At 31.2% G+C, this 23,157-nt stretch overlaps 1 protein-coding gene across 1 annotated transcript in view; it reads left to right on the forward strand.

Annotated features, from left to right (window-relative positions):
- The first annotated feature begins 4,711 nt into the window (after positions 1 to 4,711).
- Positions 4,712 to 23,157, forward strand: part of LOC143913037 (zonadhesin-like) — a 29,748-nt gene continuing 11,302 nt past the window's right edge. Inside the window, exons 1-14 of the mRNA XM_077432552.1 lie at positions 4,712 to 4,766; positions 4,841 to 5,011; positions 6,370 to 6,558; positions 7,458 to 7,652; positions 7,726 to 7,962; positions 8,456 to 8,659; positions 10,762 to 10,959; positions 12,065 to 12,244; positions 13,440 to 13,619; positions 15,546 to 15,728; positions 15,807 to 15,980; positions 19,535 to 19,834; positions 21,197 to 21,376; positions 22,605 to 22,796. Coding sequence (XP_077288678.1) covers positions 4,712 to 4,766; positions 4,841 to 5,011; positions 6,370 to 6,558; positions 7,458 to 7,652; positions 7,726 to 7,962; positions 8,456 to 8,659; positions 10,762 to 10,959; positions 12,065 to 12,244; positions 13,440 to 13,619; positions 15,546 to 15,728; positions 15,807 to 15,980; positions 19,535 to 19,834; positions 21,197 to 21,376; positions 22,605 to 22,796 — 2,638 coding nt within the window. The remainder of the gene's footprint in view (positions 4,767 to 4,840; positions 5,012 to 6,369; positions 6,559 to 7,457; positions 7,653 to 7,725; positions 7,963 to 8,455; positions 8,660 to 10,761; positions 10,960 to 12,064; positions 12,245 to 13,439; positions 13,620 to 15,545; positions 15,729 to 15,806; positions 15,981 to 19,534; positions 19,835 to 21,196; positions 21,377 to 22,604; positions 22,797 to 23,157) is intronic.

The raw sequence follows: 23,157 nt of genomic DNA on the forward strand, positions 1-23,157 counted from the left end.
TTGAAGATTATTGACCTTTGAAATACCAATCAACTTTTTTTTTTTGTTTTATGAACGTACGAATACGTTAAAAACCGCAACTGGATTTTCCACTGAAAGGTATGAGACATACATTTTAAGTATTAAGTTTTCTTTTTATGGATAAACAAATGAAAATAAACCTCGACAAACAAGCAAAATACAAATATTATATTTTCAAAAATCGAAAACAAGTTTAAAAATTTTATCGGGCCACTGTTTTATACTATGTAGAATCTATATGAAAAACAAAATAACGAAAACTCATAATATTAATAGGAAAGGATTAAATATTGTTTTAAATTTTTTGTTCATTTGTATTTCACTAAAAAACCATTTTAAAATAAAAATAAAAGTCGGATGTGATAACCCATGACTTTATCTATATATTTGAGGAACATAAGAAGGTCACAAAACAAAATTCAATAATAAAACATACATACACGTTCACACATGCCGCTTATGAGAGCAGTTTCAATACAAATTGAGCGCAAATGTAGGGAAACTTACACAAGAAAAAAGTTCTACTTCCAGACTGAAAATTTAAATTTGTATTATTTATGTACTAACTTAGAGCTGATAAGGTTTTGGTCAGAATTCGTAGTATTTTTCTAAAAAACAATATTTCATTATTTTATTTTGACCTTTTAAATTATTTAAATCTTCTTGATATTTATTGTGTAAAATACTGATAGTGATTTTAAGTAACAAAAAAAAATTTAACAAAATCCGACAACCAGAAGTAGTACTTTTGTCTTCTGCAAGTTTCCATACATTTGCGCTCAATTTGTATCGAAAATGCTGTCATAGCTATTAGTATTTCATAATGCTGCTGGTATGTGTGAATATGTCTGTACTGTTCAATATCGAATTTTGTTTTGTGAACTTCTTATATTCCTCAAATACATAGATAAAGTCATGGGTTGGTCACATCCGAATTTTGTATTTCAAATTGATTCTTATCAAATCCGTTTTAATTAATTTTATTTAATTAATCTCAAATTTAAATATACCTTATATAGTTTTTAGTATTTATATTAAAAAGATTTGCTGTTTTATTACTGACATTTGACTGATTAATGTTTTTCCAATAACAAGTCCATTTGTTTTTATTATTTTAAAGAAATATTAATGATTTTTTTGTTTATATTTTTCTCACTGCGGGAGATGCGGAATTCGATTATTGACTACAATCGTGTAAAATAATAAAATTCTGAATTCATAATATGTAATATTAATTTCTTTGACTACCAATGGTTTCCAATCCTTTTACAATGAACAAGTCTAATTTGGTTTACAATGAACTATTATAGTACTAATTTTGTGCACTAATTTTGTGTAATTTAATATTTCAACGGGGGTTTTGATACTCGACACACATTGATACATCACATCTTAAGCTATTGTCGCAAAATGTTTTGACATGCACAGCCCTTGCTTATAGTCTATATCAGTGCTTCCCAATTATTCCCGGCCCCTAAAGCTTTTTTCTTATTAAAAGGTTTATTTGGCAGTAATTATTACAATTATAATACACATATTTATATTCAGCACAAAATTATAGAAACTTGCTTGAAAACATTTTTTTTAAATAAAAAACTATACACACATGAAACAATTTAATGCGATAGATGAGGTCGCATGTTTTTACATAACAAATCGATATCGGGTTCAATGTCAGAAATGCTAACTCGCAAAGCATCTTCTAAATTCTCCGTGGAAAGGCATGACTTTTGCTTATTTTTTAATATAAGTAATAAGAGTTACCAGGGCTTTTTTTCCAATAGCAGGATATTCTTGCTGTCGCCTTAACCAAAATTCTGAAATACTTTTTCATTAAATTACACTTCAAGCAAATTATCTGATCTGATATCGATCAACTCTTCTTGGGCTGTCCACTTAATATGATCATATTTTAAGGACTTGACAAATGGTGTTCTTATCCAAAAGTTTGGGAAATATTTCCTTAAATATATACATTCCTTAAATATGTAATGCGGAAAAATATTCATAAATGAATATTTGTACTTTCTATTGAATTTTTTCGCGGCCCCCGCGAGAAATCCTACGGCCCCCCAGGGGGTCGCGACCCCCAATTTGGGAAGCACTGGTCTATATAATATTCTGTTAATTATTTAGTGTGTTATTTATTATTGCCCTCGCGAACTACCCCTCACTCCACCCCTCGCGTTTTGTCCCTCATTCCATCCCCTCACCCTCGCCCGACTGTTTGTGTAAAAATGCACATTGTCAGTATTCTGTGCGTTTACATACAGCACTGCCGTAGTCAGAATTATTTTAGGGTAGTCTGAAACACAGACAAGCCCCTCCATCCTCCAAGCGATTTTCAAAAGGAAAAACAAGCTTTTTTTGGTGTCTAGAATTTTCGGAAAATTAGGGTTATTGTATAAATATTAGTATGTAGATATTAGGTACATACATATTCTTGGGCACATTTAAAATTTTGAATTCATACGGCTAGAATATCGTGTGAATAGAACAAATAGATTATTTGATTTGTTTGGGCTAAATTATCAAATCATGCTATTTTTTCGAAAAAAATTTAATCTTGCGATTAAATTTAATACGATTTTATACAAAAAATTATGAATCAAATTGCGAATTATCAGAAACGAGTTCACGTTTTAATTTCATTGCAAAAAAATTCCGAGGCGTTGAATTAAAATAAAACATTATAAATTAGATTTTTTTATTTTCTAAATTTGTACTATTTTCTAAACTTAGGGGGGGGGGTTGTAGCCCCTCCATGATTATGACCATGCCTTGCATAATAATGAACTTTTGATAAATGTAATATTTATTTTTTGGAATATCCATACTTGTTTTTGTCTTGTTGTTTCTATGATTTTGATTTTTAAATGCTCTTTATTATTACGAAATTGTGTTCACAATATATTTTATATTCTAATAATAATATATTTTATATTCTAATAGCTACTGATCTACTGATCATTTTCTATTTTACAATTTTAATATAATTTGGTTTGTAATCATAGTATTATATTATTCTAATGTTAATTTACAGAATAATAGGAAAAAGAGCTCAAAAACCTATTTACAATTCTTATAAATGCTCATAATACATCTTAATACATAATATTAATTAAATACTATCTAAAGTCGATGACATAAAGCAGATTGTGTTTAGGTAATCTGTGTGTTATACCTGAAGGATATAGACATTTTGTTGTAATCACCAAGACTCTTCACAAGTGTTTTAGTATGGTTATTATTGATTCTGTCATAGAATCTACTGGTTAGTTTGTTGTAACAAATGGTAACAAACGGAATATTATATATGGTAGTTTCTTTCATAATTTTTAAACATATTGAATGTTTTGTTATCAACCAAAAATTAATTTAAAATCAAACCGAAGAAAAATTTATTGCCGCTACGGGACTGGATTTCTATTAGACCCCTGTGCTAATAATGCAATGAAAAATTTCACGTGAGAACCACTGGAGTAGATTATATTTACGACAAACACATCATAGAGATTGTATATAAAGATTGCTATACATATAAAAACTTTTTTTAGTTTTGAATTTGGTTAGTGTCATTAACCTCTACTATAACATCAGGTTTTTCACGATCGAATAAACGAAGGAAACATTTAATCGTTTCATTTGAAAGTGGAATAAGCCCAGCTTAAAAAAACACAGATTTTCACTGAAAAAGTAAATATTTTAAATCTAAAATAATTCGTGTTGTAAATATATGAGATTTTCTTTGAAATCGGAAAAAGATCATTGGAAGAAGAATTATTTTGAAAGTTCTATGTAAGTCAATAGTATGTTTATAATTTACTACCACATCTTATCTTATGAAATGCTAAATAAGTCTGATGACATTCCTTTTTTTTGTAACATGAATGGAGAAAAAAGTTGATCGTACAAAAAACAACTGAATGAAATTAGTATTTTTTCTCATACTAAAAAAAAAGCTAGGCTAAGACGTAATATAAAAATAGAATATAGTATTAATTTTACACATGCAAATTTATATCTACATATATAATTCAAAACAATACGATATTTTTAAAAAGTGAAATTTAAAAAAAAAGACGAAAGAAAGCAAGGTATATATAATACACGATTATTCAAATCAGATTTAGCGAGTCGAATTCCTAGACGAATTGCCAGGCGTTGCTAGGGTGAAAAATTCTCCAGTCTATTGCCCCAATTATTTGTATCTGTATTTATATTATATTCACATACATAGTGGAAGAACTAAAAAACACTATTTTTTACACAGTATAAGACTAGCCGAAAGCCTCAGCGTTGCTCGGGTGAATGAAGTTATCTAAAAGAGTATTTCAGAGAACTTTCAGAGCACAACGAGATATAATACCAAATTTTATAGTTTTAAATCATATGTAAATTATTCAATATTATTAAATTAACAGCGTAATATCTGACTGCCATCATGGGACAGGGCAAACATTTTCAAATCAGAGAAAACCGGCTTAAACCACTTTGTTTTAAAACGGCTCATGTTATATTAAACTTGCTCGAATTGGGCAGGGGCTCTTCTTTTTGGTAACGAAAATTTGACTAGGATTATTCCTTCCTGACCATCATCAACTGCGGTTGTCATCTCTTGTGGTTTTCATCTTTGCCAAATTCAATCATGCTACGAACGATTACTTTCGTTCAAATATTTTTATTGGTGATGATATATCGCGTCGAAGCTTTGAACACTTCATGGACCGTTAATTGTGGACCTAGTAATTAATTTATAACATTTTATTTTATTACTTAAATTTTTTTTCATATTTAATTCAACCGATTGTTTTCTAAGTCGAAAGAACGCATGAAATATTTTCGACGTGTGGAAGTAATGACTGTCAAAATTCTTGCGAAAGTCCTGACAAAGGGGAAGATTGCACCGGAGACTGCAAACCTGGGTGCATTTGTGAAGAAGGCTATTTGAGAAATGCTACAGGACAATGTGTACTTCCCGATATGTGCGGTAATGATTTTTTTTTGTTATCTTATATTTTCTAATGACATGTTATATAAAAGAAAATGTACATATGTATTTTTCCTCTTTACACAATTTGTTAATTTCAATCATTTGGGTGGAGATTTAAATGCATAATTACTTCAATTGATATAAGAGCTTATCTTCTATACTTCATTATGAGTTTTCCTGAAATATATGTGTATGTACTAGAGTTTCCAATTATTCGACTTCATCAACTATTCGGATATCGAATAGCTTTAAACAATAGAAAACAGTGTGAGATACTAATTGAAAATAATTAAAATGAAAGGAGTTCGGTTCACAAACATATTTTATAAACTTTATTTTAATTTTAAAAATAATATCAAAATAGTTTTAAAATTTAATCTGGCCCTTAATTTTGTTTTTATTATTCCTGCTGTGGGGAACACTCTTTCAGTAGCAGTTGACGTTGGCTTAGTTGTTAATAAAGTTTTTAGAAGGATATCTAAAGCTTTGGTTCGTTTTTAAAGTTGTGCAAGTACTTGAAATTTTTTTTTAACCTTTTGGAATTATGTTGGAATTTTAAAAACGTACTTTTATAACGTGCACGCATTTTCTATCAATTTATTAAATTTGAGAAAAAACAGCCGGATTGATAACCTGTCACTACGAACTACGATATACAACTGAAGTTCAAAACAAAATAAATTAAATTAAATATTTCTGCTTATCCATAAAAATTGCGTTCCCACTTCGGACTGTATTTTAGTTTCCGTTTCAAATAAACGCTGCAATAAGTTCTTTTTCGTAAAATACATAAGTTCAATTTCTAAAGCAAATAATTCCAATGTTAATTTCCAACGAATCCATTGCACTGAGGCGATAAAATGACCCGAGTCGACGACTAATACGTCTTTCACACAGTACACTGTTGCGTTACACATTTCGAGTTAAAAATAAAATTGTATTATTTTAAAAAAATTCTAAATTTGGAAAATATTTTATGAAAATTTCATTAAAAATATTCACGAATAATTTCTCAAATAGATTAACGAATAGTTCAAAATAGGCCAAATATATTCGAATATCGAATATTTGAATATGTGGATTGGAAATTCTAGTATGTAGTTTTGGGTTAAATATAAAAACATACACATTTTTTTTAAAGTATTGTACGTCGAATATTATAATCATTTTTCACAACATTACAATTAATTGCAAATCGAATACGATCTACTGGACATTCGGTCTATAAAATAGTATATTAAATTCATAATTTTTTTCTATTCATTTACTACTTGGTTATTTTTATTACTCGCTCAGATGCTTCTACCGAGTACGAATTGATTATCAAGTTTTAGGATTTTTTTTTTATATCATAGCTACGTGCCAACCCAATGAAGAATACAAGTCATGCTGGAGTCCTAAATGCGAAAGCACTTGTTCTATTCCGAGATCTCGAAGTAGATGCGATCTTAACAACTGTCAATCTGGATGTTACTGTCATGTCGGATACGTCAGGAACAATTTTGGCCGCTGCGTTATGAAGAAAGACTGTGATGTCATTGATCGTAATTTATTTTATACTGTATATTAACACATTGTATGGGGGAAACTGAGATTACAGTCTTTAGGGAATTGTAGCTTGACAGCGGGAGACTGTAATCTCCGTCTTTTACCCCTGCTCTCCAACTGTGATTTCCGTGGGGTAGGTAACTAAGCTTTTTTTATATACAAAAAAATTTTAAGTCAGAAAAAAAAAATTAAAAAATATCTCCACCATATTTGGGCAATGATTACAAAATTTAAAATATGATAATATTTTAACTAGGGTAATCAGCTTTTTTTATAAAAACAATTTTTTTAAGTTAAAAATAAATTCCCATCATTTTTATGATAAAATAATTTTTTAGACTAGGGTAACAAACTTTTTATCCAAAATTTTTTTTAAAGTGAGGAAACATCTAAAAATATTCCCATCATCTTTATGCTCTAAATTATTGCAAAATTTTAAATATGTACTATAATTTTTGACTGATGTTACAAACCTTGTTATAAAATAAATTTTTTTAAGTGTGAAAAAAATTTAAGATGGGAATTTTTTTCTCAGTTTAAAAATTTTGTTTTATAAAAATGATTGGTAACCCCTTTTTAAAAATACTAATTGGTTAATTATAAAGCTTAAAACAATCATTAGAACTTCCATTAAACTGTTTTTTAGTCAGTCAATAATTTTGTTCAATTTACAAACATTTATAAAAGATATTATAATTTTTTTGAAATTTCCCATTATTTTAATGGTATTTTTTGAAAATTTCTCTGATTTTTGCCCGCTATACGGCAAAGGTTAGTTACGATTTGGCCCGCAAGCAAGTGTTAATACGTCTTATGTTTTACGGTTTAATTTGTAAAACCTATTCAAAGTCTATCATATGAATATACTCCTAATGGTTTTGAATGAAATTGACAGCGACAGGAGGAGAATGTACTAAAGATAATGAGGAGTATTCTCAGTGCGGAAATAATGAGTGCCAAAAGAACTGCGACAACTTCAGCCAAAACGATACCTGTACAGAGAAATGCATTAGAGGATGCATTTGTAAAAGTGGATTCGTGAGAAATGGTGATGGAAATTGCGTGAAAAGTGAAGATTGTGCTGCTAAAGGTATGTACTATGTTTATTTTTTTGATAGTATTTTTCTGTACTGATATTAATACATCGAAACTATCAGGTTTAGGTCTCTTTGACTTTACAAAAGTATTGACGAAAATATCCAGAAGCCTTTTCAGAGGATATTCTACGTGTTCCAACAGCAATGAAGTTTATTCCGATTGCGGCAATAATCTTTGTCAAAAAACTTGTGAAAATTACGGCCAAAATGATAATTGCACTGATGAATGCATTCCCGGATGCGTCTGTCAAGATGGATACTACAGAGATTATAGTGGCGAGTGCATCACGGAAGACCGATGCGGTAATATCACAAATATATATTTACCAGTGTTGTGCCCGATGAAATATCATCGCATGGGTGTTGGCATATTAAGTTAAAAAAAAATTAAAATAAATGTGTCGGTCCTGTGTTTTATCCGCACGCGGTCGAATTTTTTTCAAATACCTGTAGTAGGAGATAAGCGGGTTGAAGAATCAAGACCCACCCAGGTCGTAAAATTTTCTCCCTGGTTTTTATATATACATATATGTATGTACATAGTCACATAATGTATCTAAAATTTTTAAAAAATATTCTTATAATAGCACCCGATGATATTTAATCGCGCCTATCCACTAATTAAATAATTAATTGGTAAATCAATCTTTCAGATAGTCATTTATAAAATGTGTTTTATTTATGATATACTTCGGTGGATCACCGGCTATATCTATAAAATCGTAGATATTATTGGCTTGAAATTAGCTTTGGAATGTTGCCAATTTGAATATCAATAAAATTGTATTTTTTTTAGATTTCGGCGACGATTTCCGTCGTAGCCAAAGGTGCGTGGGTGAAAATGAAATATACACTGAATGCGTTTCTCCATGCGGTCAAAAATGTTCCGATATGAGGATTGATTTTCATTGTGATGATTATGATTGCAATCCTGGTTGTGATTGTAGACCGGGATATTATAGAAATTCTAAAAATAGATGTGTGCCTTCTACTCAATGTGGTAAGTCTCATGAAACAGGTTTTATACATACATACATAATATGAATTTCAGATTTTTTTTCTTCATTAATCAAACATGGCGTCTTCTATAGTTTTTTCGAAGTTGATGTAAATTTATGATTTTATATGCTACCCACAAAACCTGTAGCGATTCCATATAGAATGTTCGATTCCTATAATCAACCGTCGTTATGATAAAAGAAATGGAATTTCCGAATAATGATATGCAATATTGGACTTTTTTTAGAGTTATTTTATTATTACCTTAGAGAAAAAAACTCGTCATTCTAGTTTATGAACATGAATCTTTTTCATTAGCAATCATGGTTTAAAAAAACGGTATACTCCTTTTACATATCAGTAAATCACTCAACAGTTTAACATCCCGTTTTGTGGATGATTTAAAATTCAATTTTTTTTTTTTAAACATTCAAGGAGGTTTTACAAAATTTTATGTTAAATGTTTGGAAATATTTAATATTTATGCAAATTAGACCATTTTTTGTCAAGATGTTATTTACTTTTACGGTTCGTTGTTTGTTGTAGTTGTGGTTTCTACAAACTATATATTTATCACCCTTTGATTTTTAACTTGCTTGTGAGAAGCAAGCTAGAGTTTATTACGATTGTGTGTAATTCGCATCTAATGATCGGAAAGTGCAAAAAGCATTTCTTCGTTTTCTATATAGGAAATAGTATGGGTACCCATAAAGAGTATGGGGTGGAGATATGGGTAAGAGATACCCATATCTTCACCCTACTCCATTCCCTTTGGGCATGTTTGGGTATAATTCCCTTAAACTTCGGAGAAACTTCTCGATAATTCGTTTTGATCACCAGCTTCTACGTGGTAATACGTCATGCCCGTCATTACTGTAACAGTTGGGGCTTTACGTCCCTAATAATTATGTACGTGGTATTATTTGGTAGTTGTACCTCCTGCTCGCACAGTCTTTATCGAATGGCTCATATTCCAAGAGCTATTCGACTTCTCAATGAAATCGCTGCTTCTGAGCCTGAATGTGATATTTTCCTCCTCAGTGACCTTATTCGAGATTATTTTAACCAATTTGTCTGGTAGTCTGCGCTCATCATTATTTTTATAATTTAATTATTTATTTATTTATTTACAAATTTGCCATACTGACTTTACAAATCAACTCCAAGTCGACACTATGACTAAATTAATGTGATGTATGAGTGGAATTTTGATCTTCTCTCTTCCATTCGGGTCCCACAGGGATGTTTTGTATTTGTGGCTGGTTCTTATATATTGGTGCTGGCTATAGGTGCAAGACATTGCCTACTTTGTATATTAATATTTGATACTTTTACCTTTTCTGATGTTATTATTGTTTATGATTATGTATAAATGTAATTTTTGTCTATGTATATTTTTATTTTTCTCAACTCTGTAGTTTTTTGAAAATAACGGACTCCTGTAATGCCACAATAGTCCAAACTTAAACTTAAAATTAATAAATAAATCACTATAAAATAAAATTAGTCGGATGATCCCACCTAAGTTGTGTTAATTCCAAAGAATTAAAATATTATTAGATAATGGACCGGGTATTTTCATCATAATATATTTTTAACAAGAAGTTACATATGTACATACTTTCATAAAATGTAGCAGTGAACTTTTTTGAATAATTTTGAAGTAGAAAGTTATATACAATAAGAGGCAATTTTAATTTTAATTCCAAATGATGCACTTTTTGATTTGTTAGCCATTTCATTCATCCTTATGTGTTTAGATTCAAAATTACATGGATTTTTTATTCGAATCAATTAATATTTCGTAAATAAAGTAAAAACATATCTAAAAATAATAACTCGAAATGAACAATTGAACTATTGCGCCCAAGAATGTCCTCCTAGAACTTGCTCTGCAATCGGACGTAACGTAAAATGTCCTGTCAAACATCCTTTCGTACACAGATGTAAACCAGCATGCGAATGTAAATTCAACTATAGAAGAAATAAAAATGGAGTTTGCATTCCTATTGAAAAATGCCGTAAGATACACCGTGTACATATATATATTACAGTATGAAACATGTTTTAGAACATAAAAGTCTCACTTTATTACTTTTCTAGCTCCTATCAAGTGTAGATTTAACGAAGTGTACAACTATTGTCCAGACTCTTGCCGACAGGAGAATTGTAATGAAGAAAAAGATAGCTCTGATTGTGATGATGACGATCATTATGAAGATGAGTGCGAGCCAAAGTGCATCTGTCGTCGCGGCTATCTTCGAAACGAAAAGAATGAATGCGTCCCAGAACATGAATGCAGTAAGTTACTTATTTATTATTTATCATACATATGTATGTATAACATTCGTGAAATTGCTCATTTTATGATTTAAAAAATGCTTGGTTCATGAACAGTGCAAGCCCATTCCTTTTTCCATAAAGTTATCAAAATACCTACCGATTTCATGAAATAGTTATGCGGAAATTTTAATGCATAAGTAATATTATGAAAAGATCAAAGTGATTTTTACAAGGTTTTTATTAGTTTCACCTTGTGCGTACGCAAGACATTCCTTCTTAAACTCTTCTGATCGCTTTGAAACTTTGCCATTTTACGAGGTTTGAAACCCGATAGAGATTTTAATTGTATCCGCTTAGTCGACAAAGAAATATAATGAAGGATGATATGATATAAAGGCGACCCAAGGTTTTAATTACACTAATCATTTAGTCTACATATTATGTCATTATATGAATCAAAATCATAATCCCGGCTTAAATTAATGAAATTAATATTCGTCTTTTCGTGGTTTTAAGTAATATATTTAATTACATTAATCCTCTAGCATAGTTATCATTGATTCATAGAATAAAAATATTCCTCTAATATTGTCATTTAGCCGGGAGTATAGTTTTTATATTTTAGAACTTTTTATATATATTTACATATATACATTTTTTCAATTGTTTTAATTTTTTTTACACAAAACTAATTTAAACCTTGGTTTTAAACAACTTTTTTTTAATATAAACAAATAGCATGTCTGATTTTTATTAGTCTCATTAAATGGGTGTTCGTACCGCTAAATTTTGGACCTCATTTTGAACCATTTACACTCTTACGATTACTTTGATATTATGCCAATATCATAGTGATAAAATGCCTCCAACATGATGCTAGAGGAATTTAGTAATTAAAAGTTCATCAAAATAGTCTGTCAGATTGACGTTATGACAATTGGCTAATTGTCACTCGCTCGCAACTTCAAATGTTACGTATGTTACATACATAGTTTGAAGAGTGTTAACATTCACTTTTTTCACACTATCTCATATACTTAAATGATCCTTTCAATTTTGAAAAAATCATAAAAATTAACAATTTCACCCATCGAATGTAACACATGTACATTTATTATAATAGAATCTTGCCGAGATCCAAATGCAGTGTGGTCTCCATGTGGAAATGTCTGTCCCAGAACTTGTGACAACCTGTCAACACATCATGTTTGTCAACAATGTGATCGTCGTGGTGCTTGTGTTTGTAAGCCTGGATATGTCCAAGGTCCAGATGGAAAGTGTATTCGGCCAGAGGATTGTTATGGTGAGTGCTTTTGTAAACGTTTTTGGAAAAGTTTTAGATGCTACACAGGCACAGTCTGTGGAAATTTCTCCATTTATATATGTGCTGTCACGTTCCAGGGGTTGTTTATCTTTTTAAAAAGTTGATTAGGATGATGAAGATTCAGTTAACATCTCAATCAATATGTATTTGTTTTTATTTAATTAAATTTAAAAGTTCTGATACAAGTTAAAATAAGTTATTTAATATTTCTGATACAAGTTAAGTTATTCTTTTAAAACTGAATCTTTTACACAAATATACACTTATCACTAGTACATATGTATATTCGCAAAGCACTTTTGAATTTGATCTTAAAATTCAAACGAATATTAGAACGATGAACTTAAGCACTGTTAATAATTAACTGCACTGATTGACAAGGTCTTGGGGAATTCTTATAAAGAAATGACTCCCGTACTTCAGATACGGTTTATATAAGAAATCAGATAATGTCAATGTTTATCTTATACTGATTATTTTATTTTATCGTTTTTATGTTTTTGTAACTTACATGTACTTATTCAAATTGTGTCAAAGGCGTGAATTAAGAAGTAAAAGTATATTTATTTATTGAAATAAATATACTTGGTACAGATATTCGATATGAACTAGCTTACATATAAAGTAAGCATCAATTTTACAGGAAGTATTAGGATATATCAACAGTCATAAATGACAGGATATACATGTATTAACCAGAGACGTATTTAGATCAGTGGTTAGCATGTAATGCTTTCAATTGTGTGGTCACAAGATCTATATTTGCCTTTTTTGCTGACCAGACCTTGGATATGTGACTCCAAGGTCGTTCGTGTCCTTTCAGAGTTTAGGTTCCAAAAAATTGGCAATCTTGTCCTATTTCTTGCAAAATTTGAGTTTATATACTTAGAGAATCAGTGAATCAAACTATTATACATACTTATTATTAATGAATTTATAATTTAAAGTTAAATCCATTTTTTTGAAAAAAAAATCTTTTTTTTGTCGGCAACTCATTAACAAAGTAGTGTGCCGCGTCTCTTTCCACGATATACGATTCCAAGGGGAGAAAGAGAGACAGAGCTTGTTAGCGAACATCAATACACACTTTGCACGCACATTACACGCACGCACGCACGCATTAGAGTATTATTATATACGATAGTCAGTTTTAATAAAATATAATTCGTTGCAGGCGAATGTGAAGCAAATGAAGTTTTCAAATCGTGTGATCGTAGCATATGTGAAAACACGTGCGCCGAGCCCAATAAAAGATCAACGTGTGACAGTAGAATTAAATGCACGCCTGGATGCTATTGCATTGATGGATACGTCAGAAACAGAGACAATGAATGCGTTATTCCAAAACATTGCGGTGAGTATATAATATTTATGTAACATGTTATATAAATGAACATATTATATAAGTTGTGTGAAAAAGATGGACCTGATTTGAAACCACTTGTAATCACGAACCGTCTATGAATGAAACTCCTACCAGTTGAAATGAAGTATCGAGTAACAAATGATAACCTTACTAAGATATTGGCAACGGGACATTTGCCAAGGGCACAAAAATCTGATGGGCGCTCGGAGCGTGAAGTAAAACTTTCTTATGACGAAAAATATGTACAAATGAATAATGTGTACATTTTTACATACCTCCTTTACGTTTCACATGGCTTTCGTGTCAGTGGTCATTTTTATCTCTTATCCGATCGTTTTCATACTTTGCCATATTGCTCATTTTGGTCATCAATACACGTTAATGTATCGTCTGCCATTACGTTGGAGTTAAAATATCGTATACAACGCGTTTTAAAAACGGGGAAAGTAAATCTTCCCGACGTTTAACAAGCGTTGTTTAACAAGGCGTAAACTGTTCGCCATGACACGGCCTTATCAGATTATAATTATTTAAACGCCTATAATTCACTCTATATTTTATGTAATTTGCTCTATTGGTTCTCGTTATCTCTAATATATAAATATTTATAGTTTTAACTCTCATATGTATATATAAATTTCAAATTTGGCGTATAGCTTTTTGTAGGGTAATACACGATATATATTGATTTTTGGCAAAATATGTCAGAATTGACATTTCATGGCTAAAAGTATATCTCTTCACTGGGTTTTATCTGCGAGATAAGTATTCAATAATAAGCTATGTTGTATCTTATTGTTAATATGATTTACAATAAGATTACACACATTTAGTTTTTTACAATAAGCTTACATACATACATCACATACAATTATTTTTAGTTATTAGCTAATTTTTTAAAAGCTTAGACTTAAAAGGAACGCTAGTTAGTGGGTACCGTGGATTTTGCTAATCCAAAGAGAACACGAAACCCGACGATAGAGATTTCAGAAAATTATGCCAAATTTTATTACAAGGTTTTTACTAGTTTCACTTTGTCCAATGGTATGTAAAAACTTTTTAACTCTTCCGATCGCTTTGAAAATTTGCCATTATGCAAGGTTTGGCCCCCGATAGAGATTTCAATCGTTTTCGATGGTCAAATTTAATTTTCATAGACATGTTTTTATGAGGGTTATTTGAATTCGATATTTATTGAATAAATAAAAAAAATATATTAGAAAATATATATTCGCGCACTATTTACTAATTTTAAATATTTTGAATCAACTGAGCGAGTGGGATTTACAAGAATCTTATTCAAGTATTTCTGACAATGCCAGTGAAAATAGTCACGGTCGAAAGTATTTTCAGCAAATAAAGAATAATCAAAAATTATTTGAGATCTGAATGTAGTCAAGATCGCACTTCTTATTTAAGCCTTTTGTCAACGGAACATAAATTAGTGAGTGATTTAAAATTTGACGATATCATTAATGATTTTGCTAATTTAAAAGCGAGAAAAATAAAACTATAGATGCGTTTTTTTATTTAAATTTTAAGTTTGAATAGTTAAATTAGTACTATGAATAAATATAATGTTTTACATTTTTATTGTTTTAAAAAAGCTTCATCTTGTATAATGCAATTTTAATACAATAAATGATTTTCATATTAAAATTATTTACCACATCTAATATAAAGTCACTCGGTCAATAAGCGCCCCGACATTACCACACGGCGACAAAACCGCAAAAAGCGCTCTATATAAAAAACGAATATATAAAAAAATAAAATATCAATTTTGACTTCGATATTTGAATGGTATATGTTTCCTTCATAGATGACTTAATGAATTGGGTTTATTTTTTTAAATACACTTTACATATGTACATATTTCATCGGGTGGATAAATCGATATTAAAAAATTTTCAGCTGTCGAACAGTGTCCTGGAGAATTTGAAATATTCGTCAGTTGTGGCACATACCAGTGTCAGAAAACTTGTAAGACTCGCTACGAGGATCGAGTATGTCCTCAGTCGTGTGTTCCAGATTGCATTTGCAAAAAAGGATACATTCGAAATGACGATGGGAACTGTGTACCTTACAGTGATTGCGGTGAGTAAATACTATCAATGTTGCTATGAAAATACTATCAATGATAACTTAAATAATATATTTTTGTGTATGTACTAGATGCACACAAATGCGTGAAACCGAACGAAGTGTATTCCCCGTGTGTACATAAGTGTGAAGAAAAGTGTGAACATCATGATGTCTGCTACGCAATACCCTGCAAACCGGGATGCACGTGCAAGCCAGGCTTCAAAAGGAACAGTGCAGGAATATGTGTTCCTATTGCTGATTGCGGTGAGTTTTATTTTGCGTTTTTGGTTTTAGAAAGGAGTGAATATTATACATATGTCTGGAAGGCCTCCTTACTTGAGGAGAATGCTCAATCACCAAGAGTTGAAGCCTCCCGGTCGCGGAGAAAGAAGGCAAAAGCTTAATCAATTGCTAGAGATTTTTTCAAAATAAAATTAATTATTATGTGCGTGGTAGAAATAGTTGTACCTCCTGCCCGCGCAGTACTTTACCGGATGGCTTATATTCCAAGAGCTGCCTACTTCTTAATGAAATCGTTGCTGCCGTGCCTGAATATCATATTTTCTACCCTAGTGCGCGTAGGTTATTAGATATTATTTTAATCTATTTAACGGTAGCCTGCGCTCATAATTATTTTCATAATTTGTGGTGATGTACATATAAGAGGAATTTTGATATGGCTCGGTGGTTGCGTTTATATTTAGTTACCGGGTTCGATCCCGTGCTAATCATATATATAAAGACGGTAATCTGTGTGTGTGTGTGGGTGTGTGTGTGAGTGTGTGTGTCCTAACTCTCGCCGAACATAATGAATGAATATATATATGTATATACAGTGGCGGACTGGCCATACAAGCGTACATGCCCGATGGCATGTGGGCCCCACTATCCGTTAGAAAATATGGGCCCTCAGTAAAATTAAATAACTTTTTAACTATTTCACGTGTGTAAAAATTTATAGGATATTGCACTTTGGGACCTAGAGTTTGGGTATTTCAACAAAACAAATTTCTTACGATATACACAAACAACTAATACAGCCCAAGGATCGGCTAACTTATTTTATTAGGCTCGAAATGTAAGTTTCAACATTTGCGTGGGCCCTTTTACCGGGCCCATTTCCAACCTCAAGGTTATGTAATATTTCCAACCTATGTAACAACTACCTAATGAAATAAAAATGGGAATAAACAAATTTCCGTGAATAATATAAACTGAATTGCTTAAAACAATTTTGATAGGACGATTCATCATCAACCAGCGATTAAAATTTACTTCATACATACTTTCAAAATAACATTTGATTATACTTCGACGATATAGTAAGATTTAAATACACAATTTTAAACAGTTTCCGAATATAAAATCTATTCCTAATCTAGACACATCCATGTATATAGAAACATAGGATAGGGGCCCCTCCCCAAAATCTCGATTTTCGATTAACATTAATTGAAAATATTATGCATTTTTTGTTTTCAGGGATGTAATTTGGGGGGGGCACTCGCCCCCCTAAATTAAGGAATAGGTGAATTTAGAAAATATTATGAATTTAATGATTAATGAGATACTATGGATCTATGAATGCTGCGTTTATTTCTTATATTATGTTACTTTTGTGTAACTAATAAAATAATCGCTGCTATGTGCTTTGAAAAAAAAAGATTTTATTATTTTGAAGCAAATATATTTTGGTTTTTAAGTGGTATGCCTTGGGTAACATTCTTAGAAATTGTTCATCCCATTGAGGGAATCGTTAGAAAGGTCGCCTTTACTTTATTTTGTCTCAAAAACAGATGTGTATCGTTTATTTTTCCGAAAGTTTGTATATTTTTTGATATAGTGATACATTTTGATGGTCGACTTTTGTTAACCATTTTGCGACCATGTGAAGATTTTTGGAAAAAAATTTTCGCCTGCGGCGCTTTTTTGGCTTTTTACATAAGATACTTTTATATATACTTTTTCAAAAATAAGCTTATTTTTTTCATATTGTATATTTTCCATTTTTATTCCGATATAAAAAAGATTTTTTGAAAAAAAATTCAATTTGACCAATCTTCGCCTGCCCCCCCCCCCCAAGAAAAAGCTGAAATGACGTCCCTGATTGTTTTCTACCGAAAGTAAAAGCTGCTTTTATGCCGCATTTTTTTATGATGCATTCTATTTACCTAGGACAAGGATTAAAACGAAATATACAATGTAATTTATGGATCTATTTTGCTTTTGCCATTTTTCTTGTACCTAAATTTGTTTATTCCCATTTTTGAAAATTTTATTTATTTTTTGCCCTTGATTTTTAGCGTGATGGAAAGAAGAAAATTTTGTTATATGGGGGGGGGGACAAATTTTTTTAACCCTGGGTGGGGCCCCCTTTGACTCCTGGCATGCACTGATTTCAGTCCCAGTCCGCCACTGTGTATATATATATATATATATATATATATATATATATATATATATACATATATATAATATAACATAATGAATGAATGAAGACGACTTTGTCGCGACTCGAACCGATCACCCCAATAGCCTGAATATATGTAGGTCTTAATTGAGCTAATGGTCACGGACATCACGCCAAATCTAATTCTTCATTTCGCCTTTTTTTTTTTAAACATTTATTGAAATATTCCTTCTCGCCATATAAAAATACGTAATTTTAATAATTTCATTTAGCGAGGTTTTAAACCATTTTTTTATATATTTATTTTCAATTATATTTTGACGATATTCGAGAAAAAAATTGATTTCATTCACCGCGGGCGCCAGGAATCGAACCTCGAACCCTCCGATCCAAACGCAATGTCCTCACGAGCCCGCGCCCCACGCCATATCCTCGCCCAGAATACGTGTTGTAAATACACATCATATATATATGCACGTAATTTGTTATGTGTAATAATAATATTCAACGTTACGAGGTCAATGACCGTTTGTGTATAATCGGAAAATATTACATTTTGTTAACGTTAACTTTAAGAATTGAAAATTATTTCAAATAAAGAATTGAAAACTATCTATAAGGGTCTACGAAAATAACGGTTCCGGTTCCGGATTTTTTTTTTTGGTTTTATACGGGTATATAATAAATTTATACCCATGCGATGATATTTCATCGGGCTATTCACTAGTCTTTAATACTGGTGGTTAGATTTGGATATTTGTAACTCCATCGATCGTTTCCTATCAGAGTTTGCCAATCTGATTTCATTGTTGAAACGTTTCCTCCATTAAATTGGCAAAAATCATTTTACCTGCTAGTCAAAAATATCTGAATTCGATTGATGTACAATATGCAAAAATTTAGGTACAAGTCTAAATCCATACATGTCTCTATGGATTAATTAATTGTTAGAGATTTTAATTGTTTTCGATAGTTAAATTTCGATAGTGAAATTTAATCTTCATAGACATGTTTAAAAATCGTGGATACCGTGACTTAATTATGTACTATTTTTATATTTTGTTTTTATTTTTGTTTATTTTTATTTTCTTTATTTATGTGTCTTATGTTGACTATCTCGTGGCGCATTAAATTATTCAAGTCATGTCACAAAAATCCAAACTTATAAATAAATGAATCATTGAACTTATACGCATAGTTGAAATTATTGAAGTATATTGAAATCCGTATAGATACGTGTAATTGATTTTCACATAACCGGCTGATTTTTATTATTTTAGCTATGCTCTATGTATTCTCTTGGTTACTTTTAATATTCCTATTATTTTTTTCCAATAAAAAGATTCAAATGAAATTGTAAAATAAAATTTTAAATTAATTTAATATATTTTTTAAAATCGTACCTCAGAAAAGTGCAATGAACACGAGATTTTCATAAAATGCGGACACAGACAATGTGAAAACACTTGCGGTGACTTCAAAGCGAATTCTAAATGTAAACCAAAAAAAGCATGTCGTCCTGGTTGTTTCTGTCGGCCTGGACTTTACAGGGAAACTCATGAAAAATGTGTTCGATTGAACAAATGCGAACCTGAAAATCAATGCGCCGATGAAAACGAACTTTTTTCCACGTGTGGCGAGGACAGGTGTCAACTTACTTGTACGAATATGAACAAGGATAATTGTTCTCCGGTCTGTTCTAAGCCAGGTTGTGTGTGCAAATCGGAATATGTGCGAAATGGTGATGGAAAGTGCATACTTCCGCATGACTGTTGTAAGTGAAAAAATATCAGAAAGAAAATTCAGCCGTCAAAAACCGAAAATATTACAAAATATGATACTATGTCAAAGTAGGATTGAATAATGAGCTATTAAATGCATGTAGTTCATTTTACAATTAACCTCCCCCCCTCTCTGCGAAAAAAAAACAAGCATGGAATGTAATAATGCTTGAAATAAGTAGCTTAACGATAAGAGCGTAACATGTAACGTAACATACACACACACATACATATATATATTCTTGGGTGTTTTTATGCGATACCGCCTAAAATAATCGCAAAATAAAAGATTTGATATATTTAAGTACAAAAAATAGAGATTATGAATGTGTTCCAATGTGCTGGTTGTTAAAATTTAGAAAGGAGGGGGATATCGCCCAATCTCGCTTAATTTGGGGCACATTGTACTGGCCGAGGCCCAAGTTTGCACAAAACAAGGCCGGTTAGGCTTACCTCTAAATATAAACCGCGTAGCTTCAAGACTGCATAAAAAGTTGTTATATATTTAAACTAGTTGGAATATATTCCATCTAACCTGGTACCAACTACCGTTATTGTTGAAGTGTATTAAATTGTAATATACTTCAATTAAAACTTACATCCGGTCTACAATGTCACAAAATAGACTTTCCAGTTTTCAAACTCTACTTACTGAAAATCTTGATTTTTCAGCTTTAATTATAGATTTTGGTGAAATAATGGCTCGGAAAGTAAACTTTTGAATTATCATTTTATTTATTTATATTTAACTACACCTGGGATTGGGAAATCTTGTTAACCATTTTGCTACCGGTCAAAAGACCGGTTTTTTAAAAATTGCCCGAGAGGAACATAGGACGTAAGACCGGCACTGAATATACTGCAACTGAAAATACACTTTGACTGTAACATATATAAAATATTTTCGTTTTCAGAGCATATATTTTTAATTTTCAAATCTGAACTATAGTGATTTTTGACGACCGGCTTTAATTCATTACTTACACTGTGGTATAAGATAGAAAAGTGCATGCGTTTACACAGCATTATTTTTTTAGATAAATGTACTGAAAATGAATTTTTTTAAATTTGTGCTAATCGAGAATGTGAACAAACCTGCCATGATTCCAAAACATTTTCCCTTTGCCAACCCGTGAAAAACTGTCGTCCTGGATGCATTTGCCTTTCAGGATTTTATAGGAATTCGCGAAATAAATGTGTGCCAAAGAACAAATGCGGTTCGTTCGACCACCACATTTAGCCATAGACTGAAAAAATAGCTGAAAATAAATTTCTCTTTTTATTTACAGAAATGTATCAATGTTCAAAAAAGAATGAAGTGTACTCCGAATGCGGCAACAACGACTGTCAAAGGACTTGCGATAATTTCGACGATCCAATATGTAGATCCACTTGCAATCCGGGCTGCATTTGCAAATATGATTATGTGAGGAATAAATATGGCGATTGTGTATCACCTGAAAGTTGCCGTGAGTATTTACGACTAGTATGGATGCAAGCTTTTAACCCTTTGTGTGCTGACGTCTTTTCTGTTGAAAGCTCGACACGCTGAAAATTTTGCCAATATTTCCAACTAGAATTATTTAGAAATCCAATATCCAGCAGGTATAAAAATTGAAGCTAATCCAAGCAAACACTAGATCACTACCTTAGATAACTACCGTCGAGGATTTCGAGTTTTGTAAAGGTTTTGTTTAGTCTCTCTAATATATCTTGCAACAATATAAAATTAACAAATGAAGTCTATTTGGTTTATTAAACTGAAATTTTATATATCTACAAGTATAAGCTTAATACCAAGTTATGTATAAAATTTGGTAAGCATCCGTCAACCGGAAGTGATAGTTTACTCTTGTTCGATTTTTCTTCCACTATTTTTTTCGACCCCTTAAACATGTGTGTTCATCACAAAAAAAAATCAAGTATAATTCTTATATCAATTTGATGATAAAATAAAAAATAAAACATCACTAAATTTTATAAACCGGAAGTGGAATTTTTCCTCTTAGAAAGGTCAAAAATGTTGTGGCCACTATTCTGTCCACACGTCTGAACGTATCACGCTGAAAATTTATATTTGCATTATTTATGTGCTAACTTACAGCTGATTAGGTTTTGGTCAGATTTCGTAAACCAGAAGTAGTATTTTTTTTTAAAACAATATTTCATTATTTTATTTTGACCTTTTAAATTATTTTAATCTTTTTGATATGTATTGTGTATAATACTGATAGTGATTTTAAGTAAGACAAAAAAATTTAAAAAAATACAGACAGCCGGAAGTAGAGTTTTTGACTTGTGCAAGTTTCCATACATTTGCGCTCGATTTGTATCGAAAATGCTGTCATAGCTATAAGTATATTTTTATAATGCTGCCAGTAGGTGTGAATTTGTCTGTACGGTTCAATATAGAATTTTGTTTTGTGACCGTCTTATATTCCTCAAACACATTGAAAAAAATGGGTTGGTCACATCTGAATTTTTTTTCAATGCTACTTGGAAAGGCTTAGCGGGTAGTATTCTTGTTTATTTTTAACATAATCAATTAGTATAAAATAACGCCTATCAGCGTGTTTCAGGCTCATGGACTTATTGGCAAAACGAAAATTGGCGTTGGTCGGCATAAATAGGGTTAGCTGATCATTGTTGACTTGAAATATTGTATTCCGACTTTTATCTTTTCGATTTCATTTTCAGCTCCACCGACATGTCCAAAACCTAATCAAATGTTTTCCACGTGCAACGATCAGTGTCAACCGACATGTACAACCATTTTCAAACCGAAACACGTCACCGGTTGTATTCCAGTCTGTACCGTTCCGGGATGTGTCTGTGTTCCAGGATATGTTAAAAATGCTGCTGGAGATTGCGTCCGCCCTGAAAATTGTCGTAAGTTAAAGAATCAGTTTTATAACATTCAAATAATCGAATTTCATTTTAAATCACATTTCAATAAGTTACACACTAAAACGTTCTTAGTATCGCATGCTAGGCCAATTATTATAGCAAGAGTGACTTATTGCTCGATAAATTTCCCGGCGAAAGTTCTCCTTAACGTTGTAAATAATTATTCGGAAAATATACAAAATCGTCCGAATGATACTGTTGTTGTCGATTAAATATATATGAATACTCATACATATGCATATATATGGACATACATACATATGTAGGTATACAGGAGTCTGGAATTGGAGTCGCAGTAAAATATCAAAAAAATTCGGCTCCTTTTTGTATTATTAAATTTAAT

The sequence above is a fragment of the Arctopsyche grandis genome, chromosome 1, assembly GCF_051622035.1.
Source record: "Arctopsyche grandis isolate Sample6627 chromosome 1, ASM5162203v2, whole genome shotgun sequence".
NCBI classification, from domain to species: domain Eukaryota; kingdom Metazoa; phylum Arthropoda; class Insecta; order Trichoptera; family Hydropsychidae; genus Arctopsyche; species Arctopsyche grandis.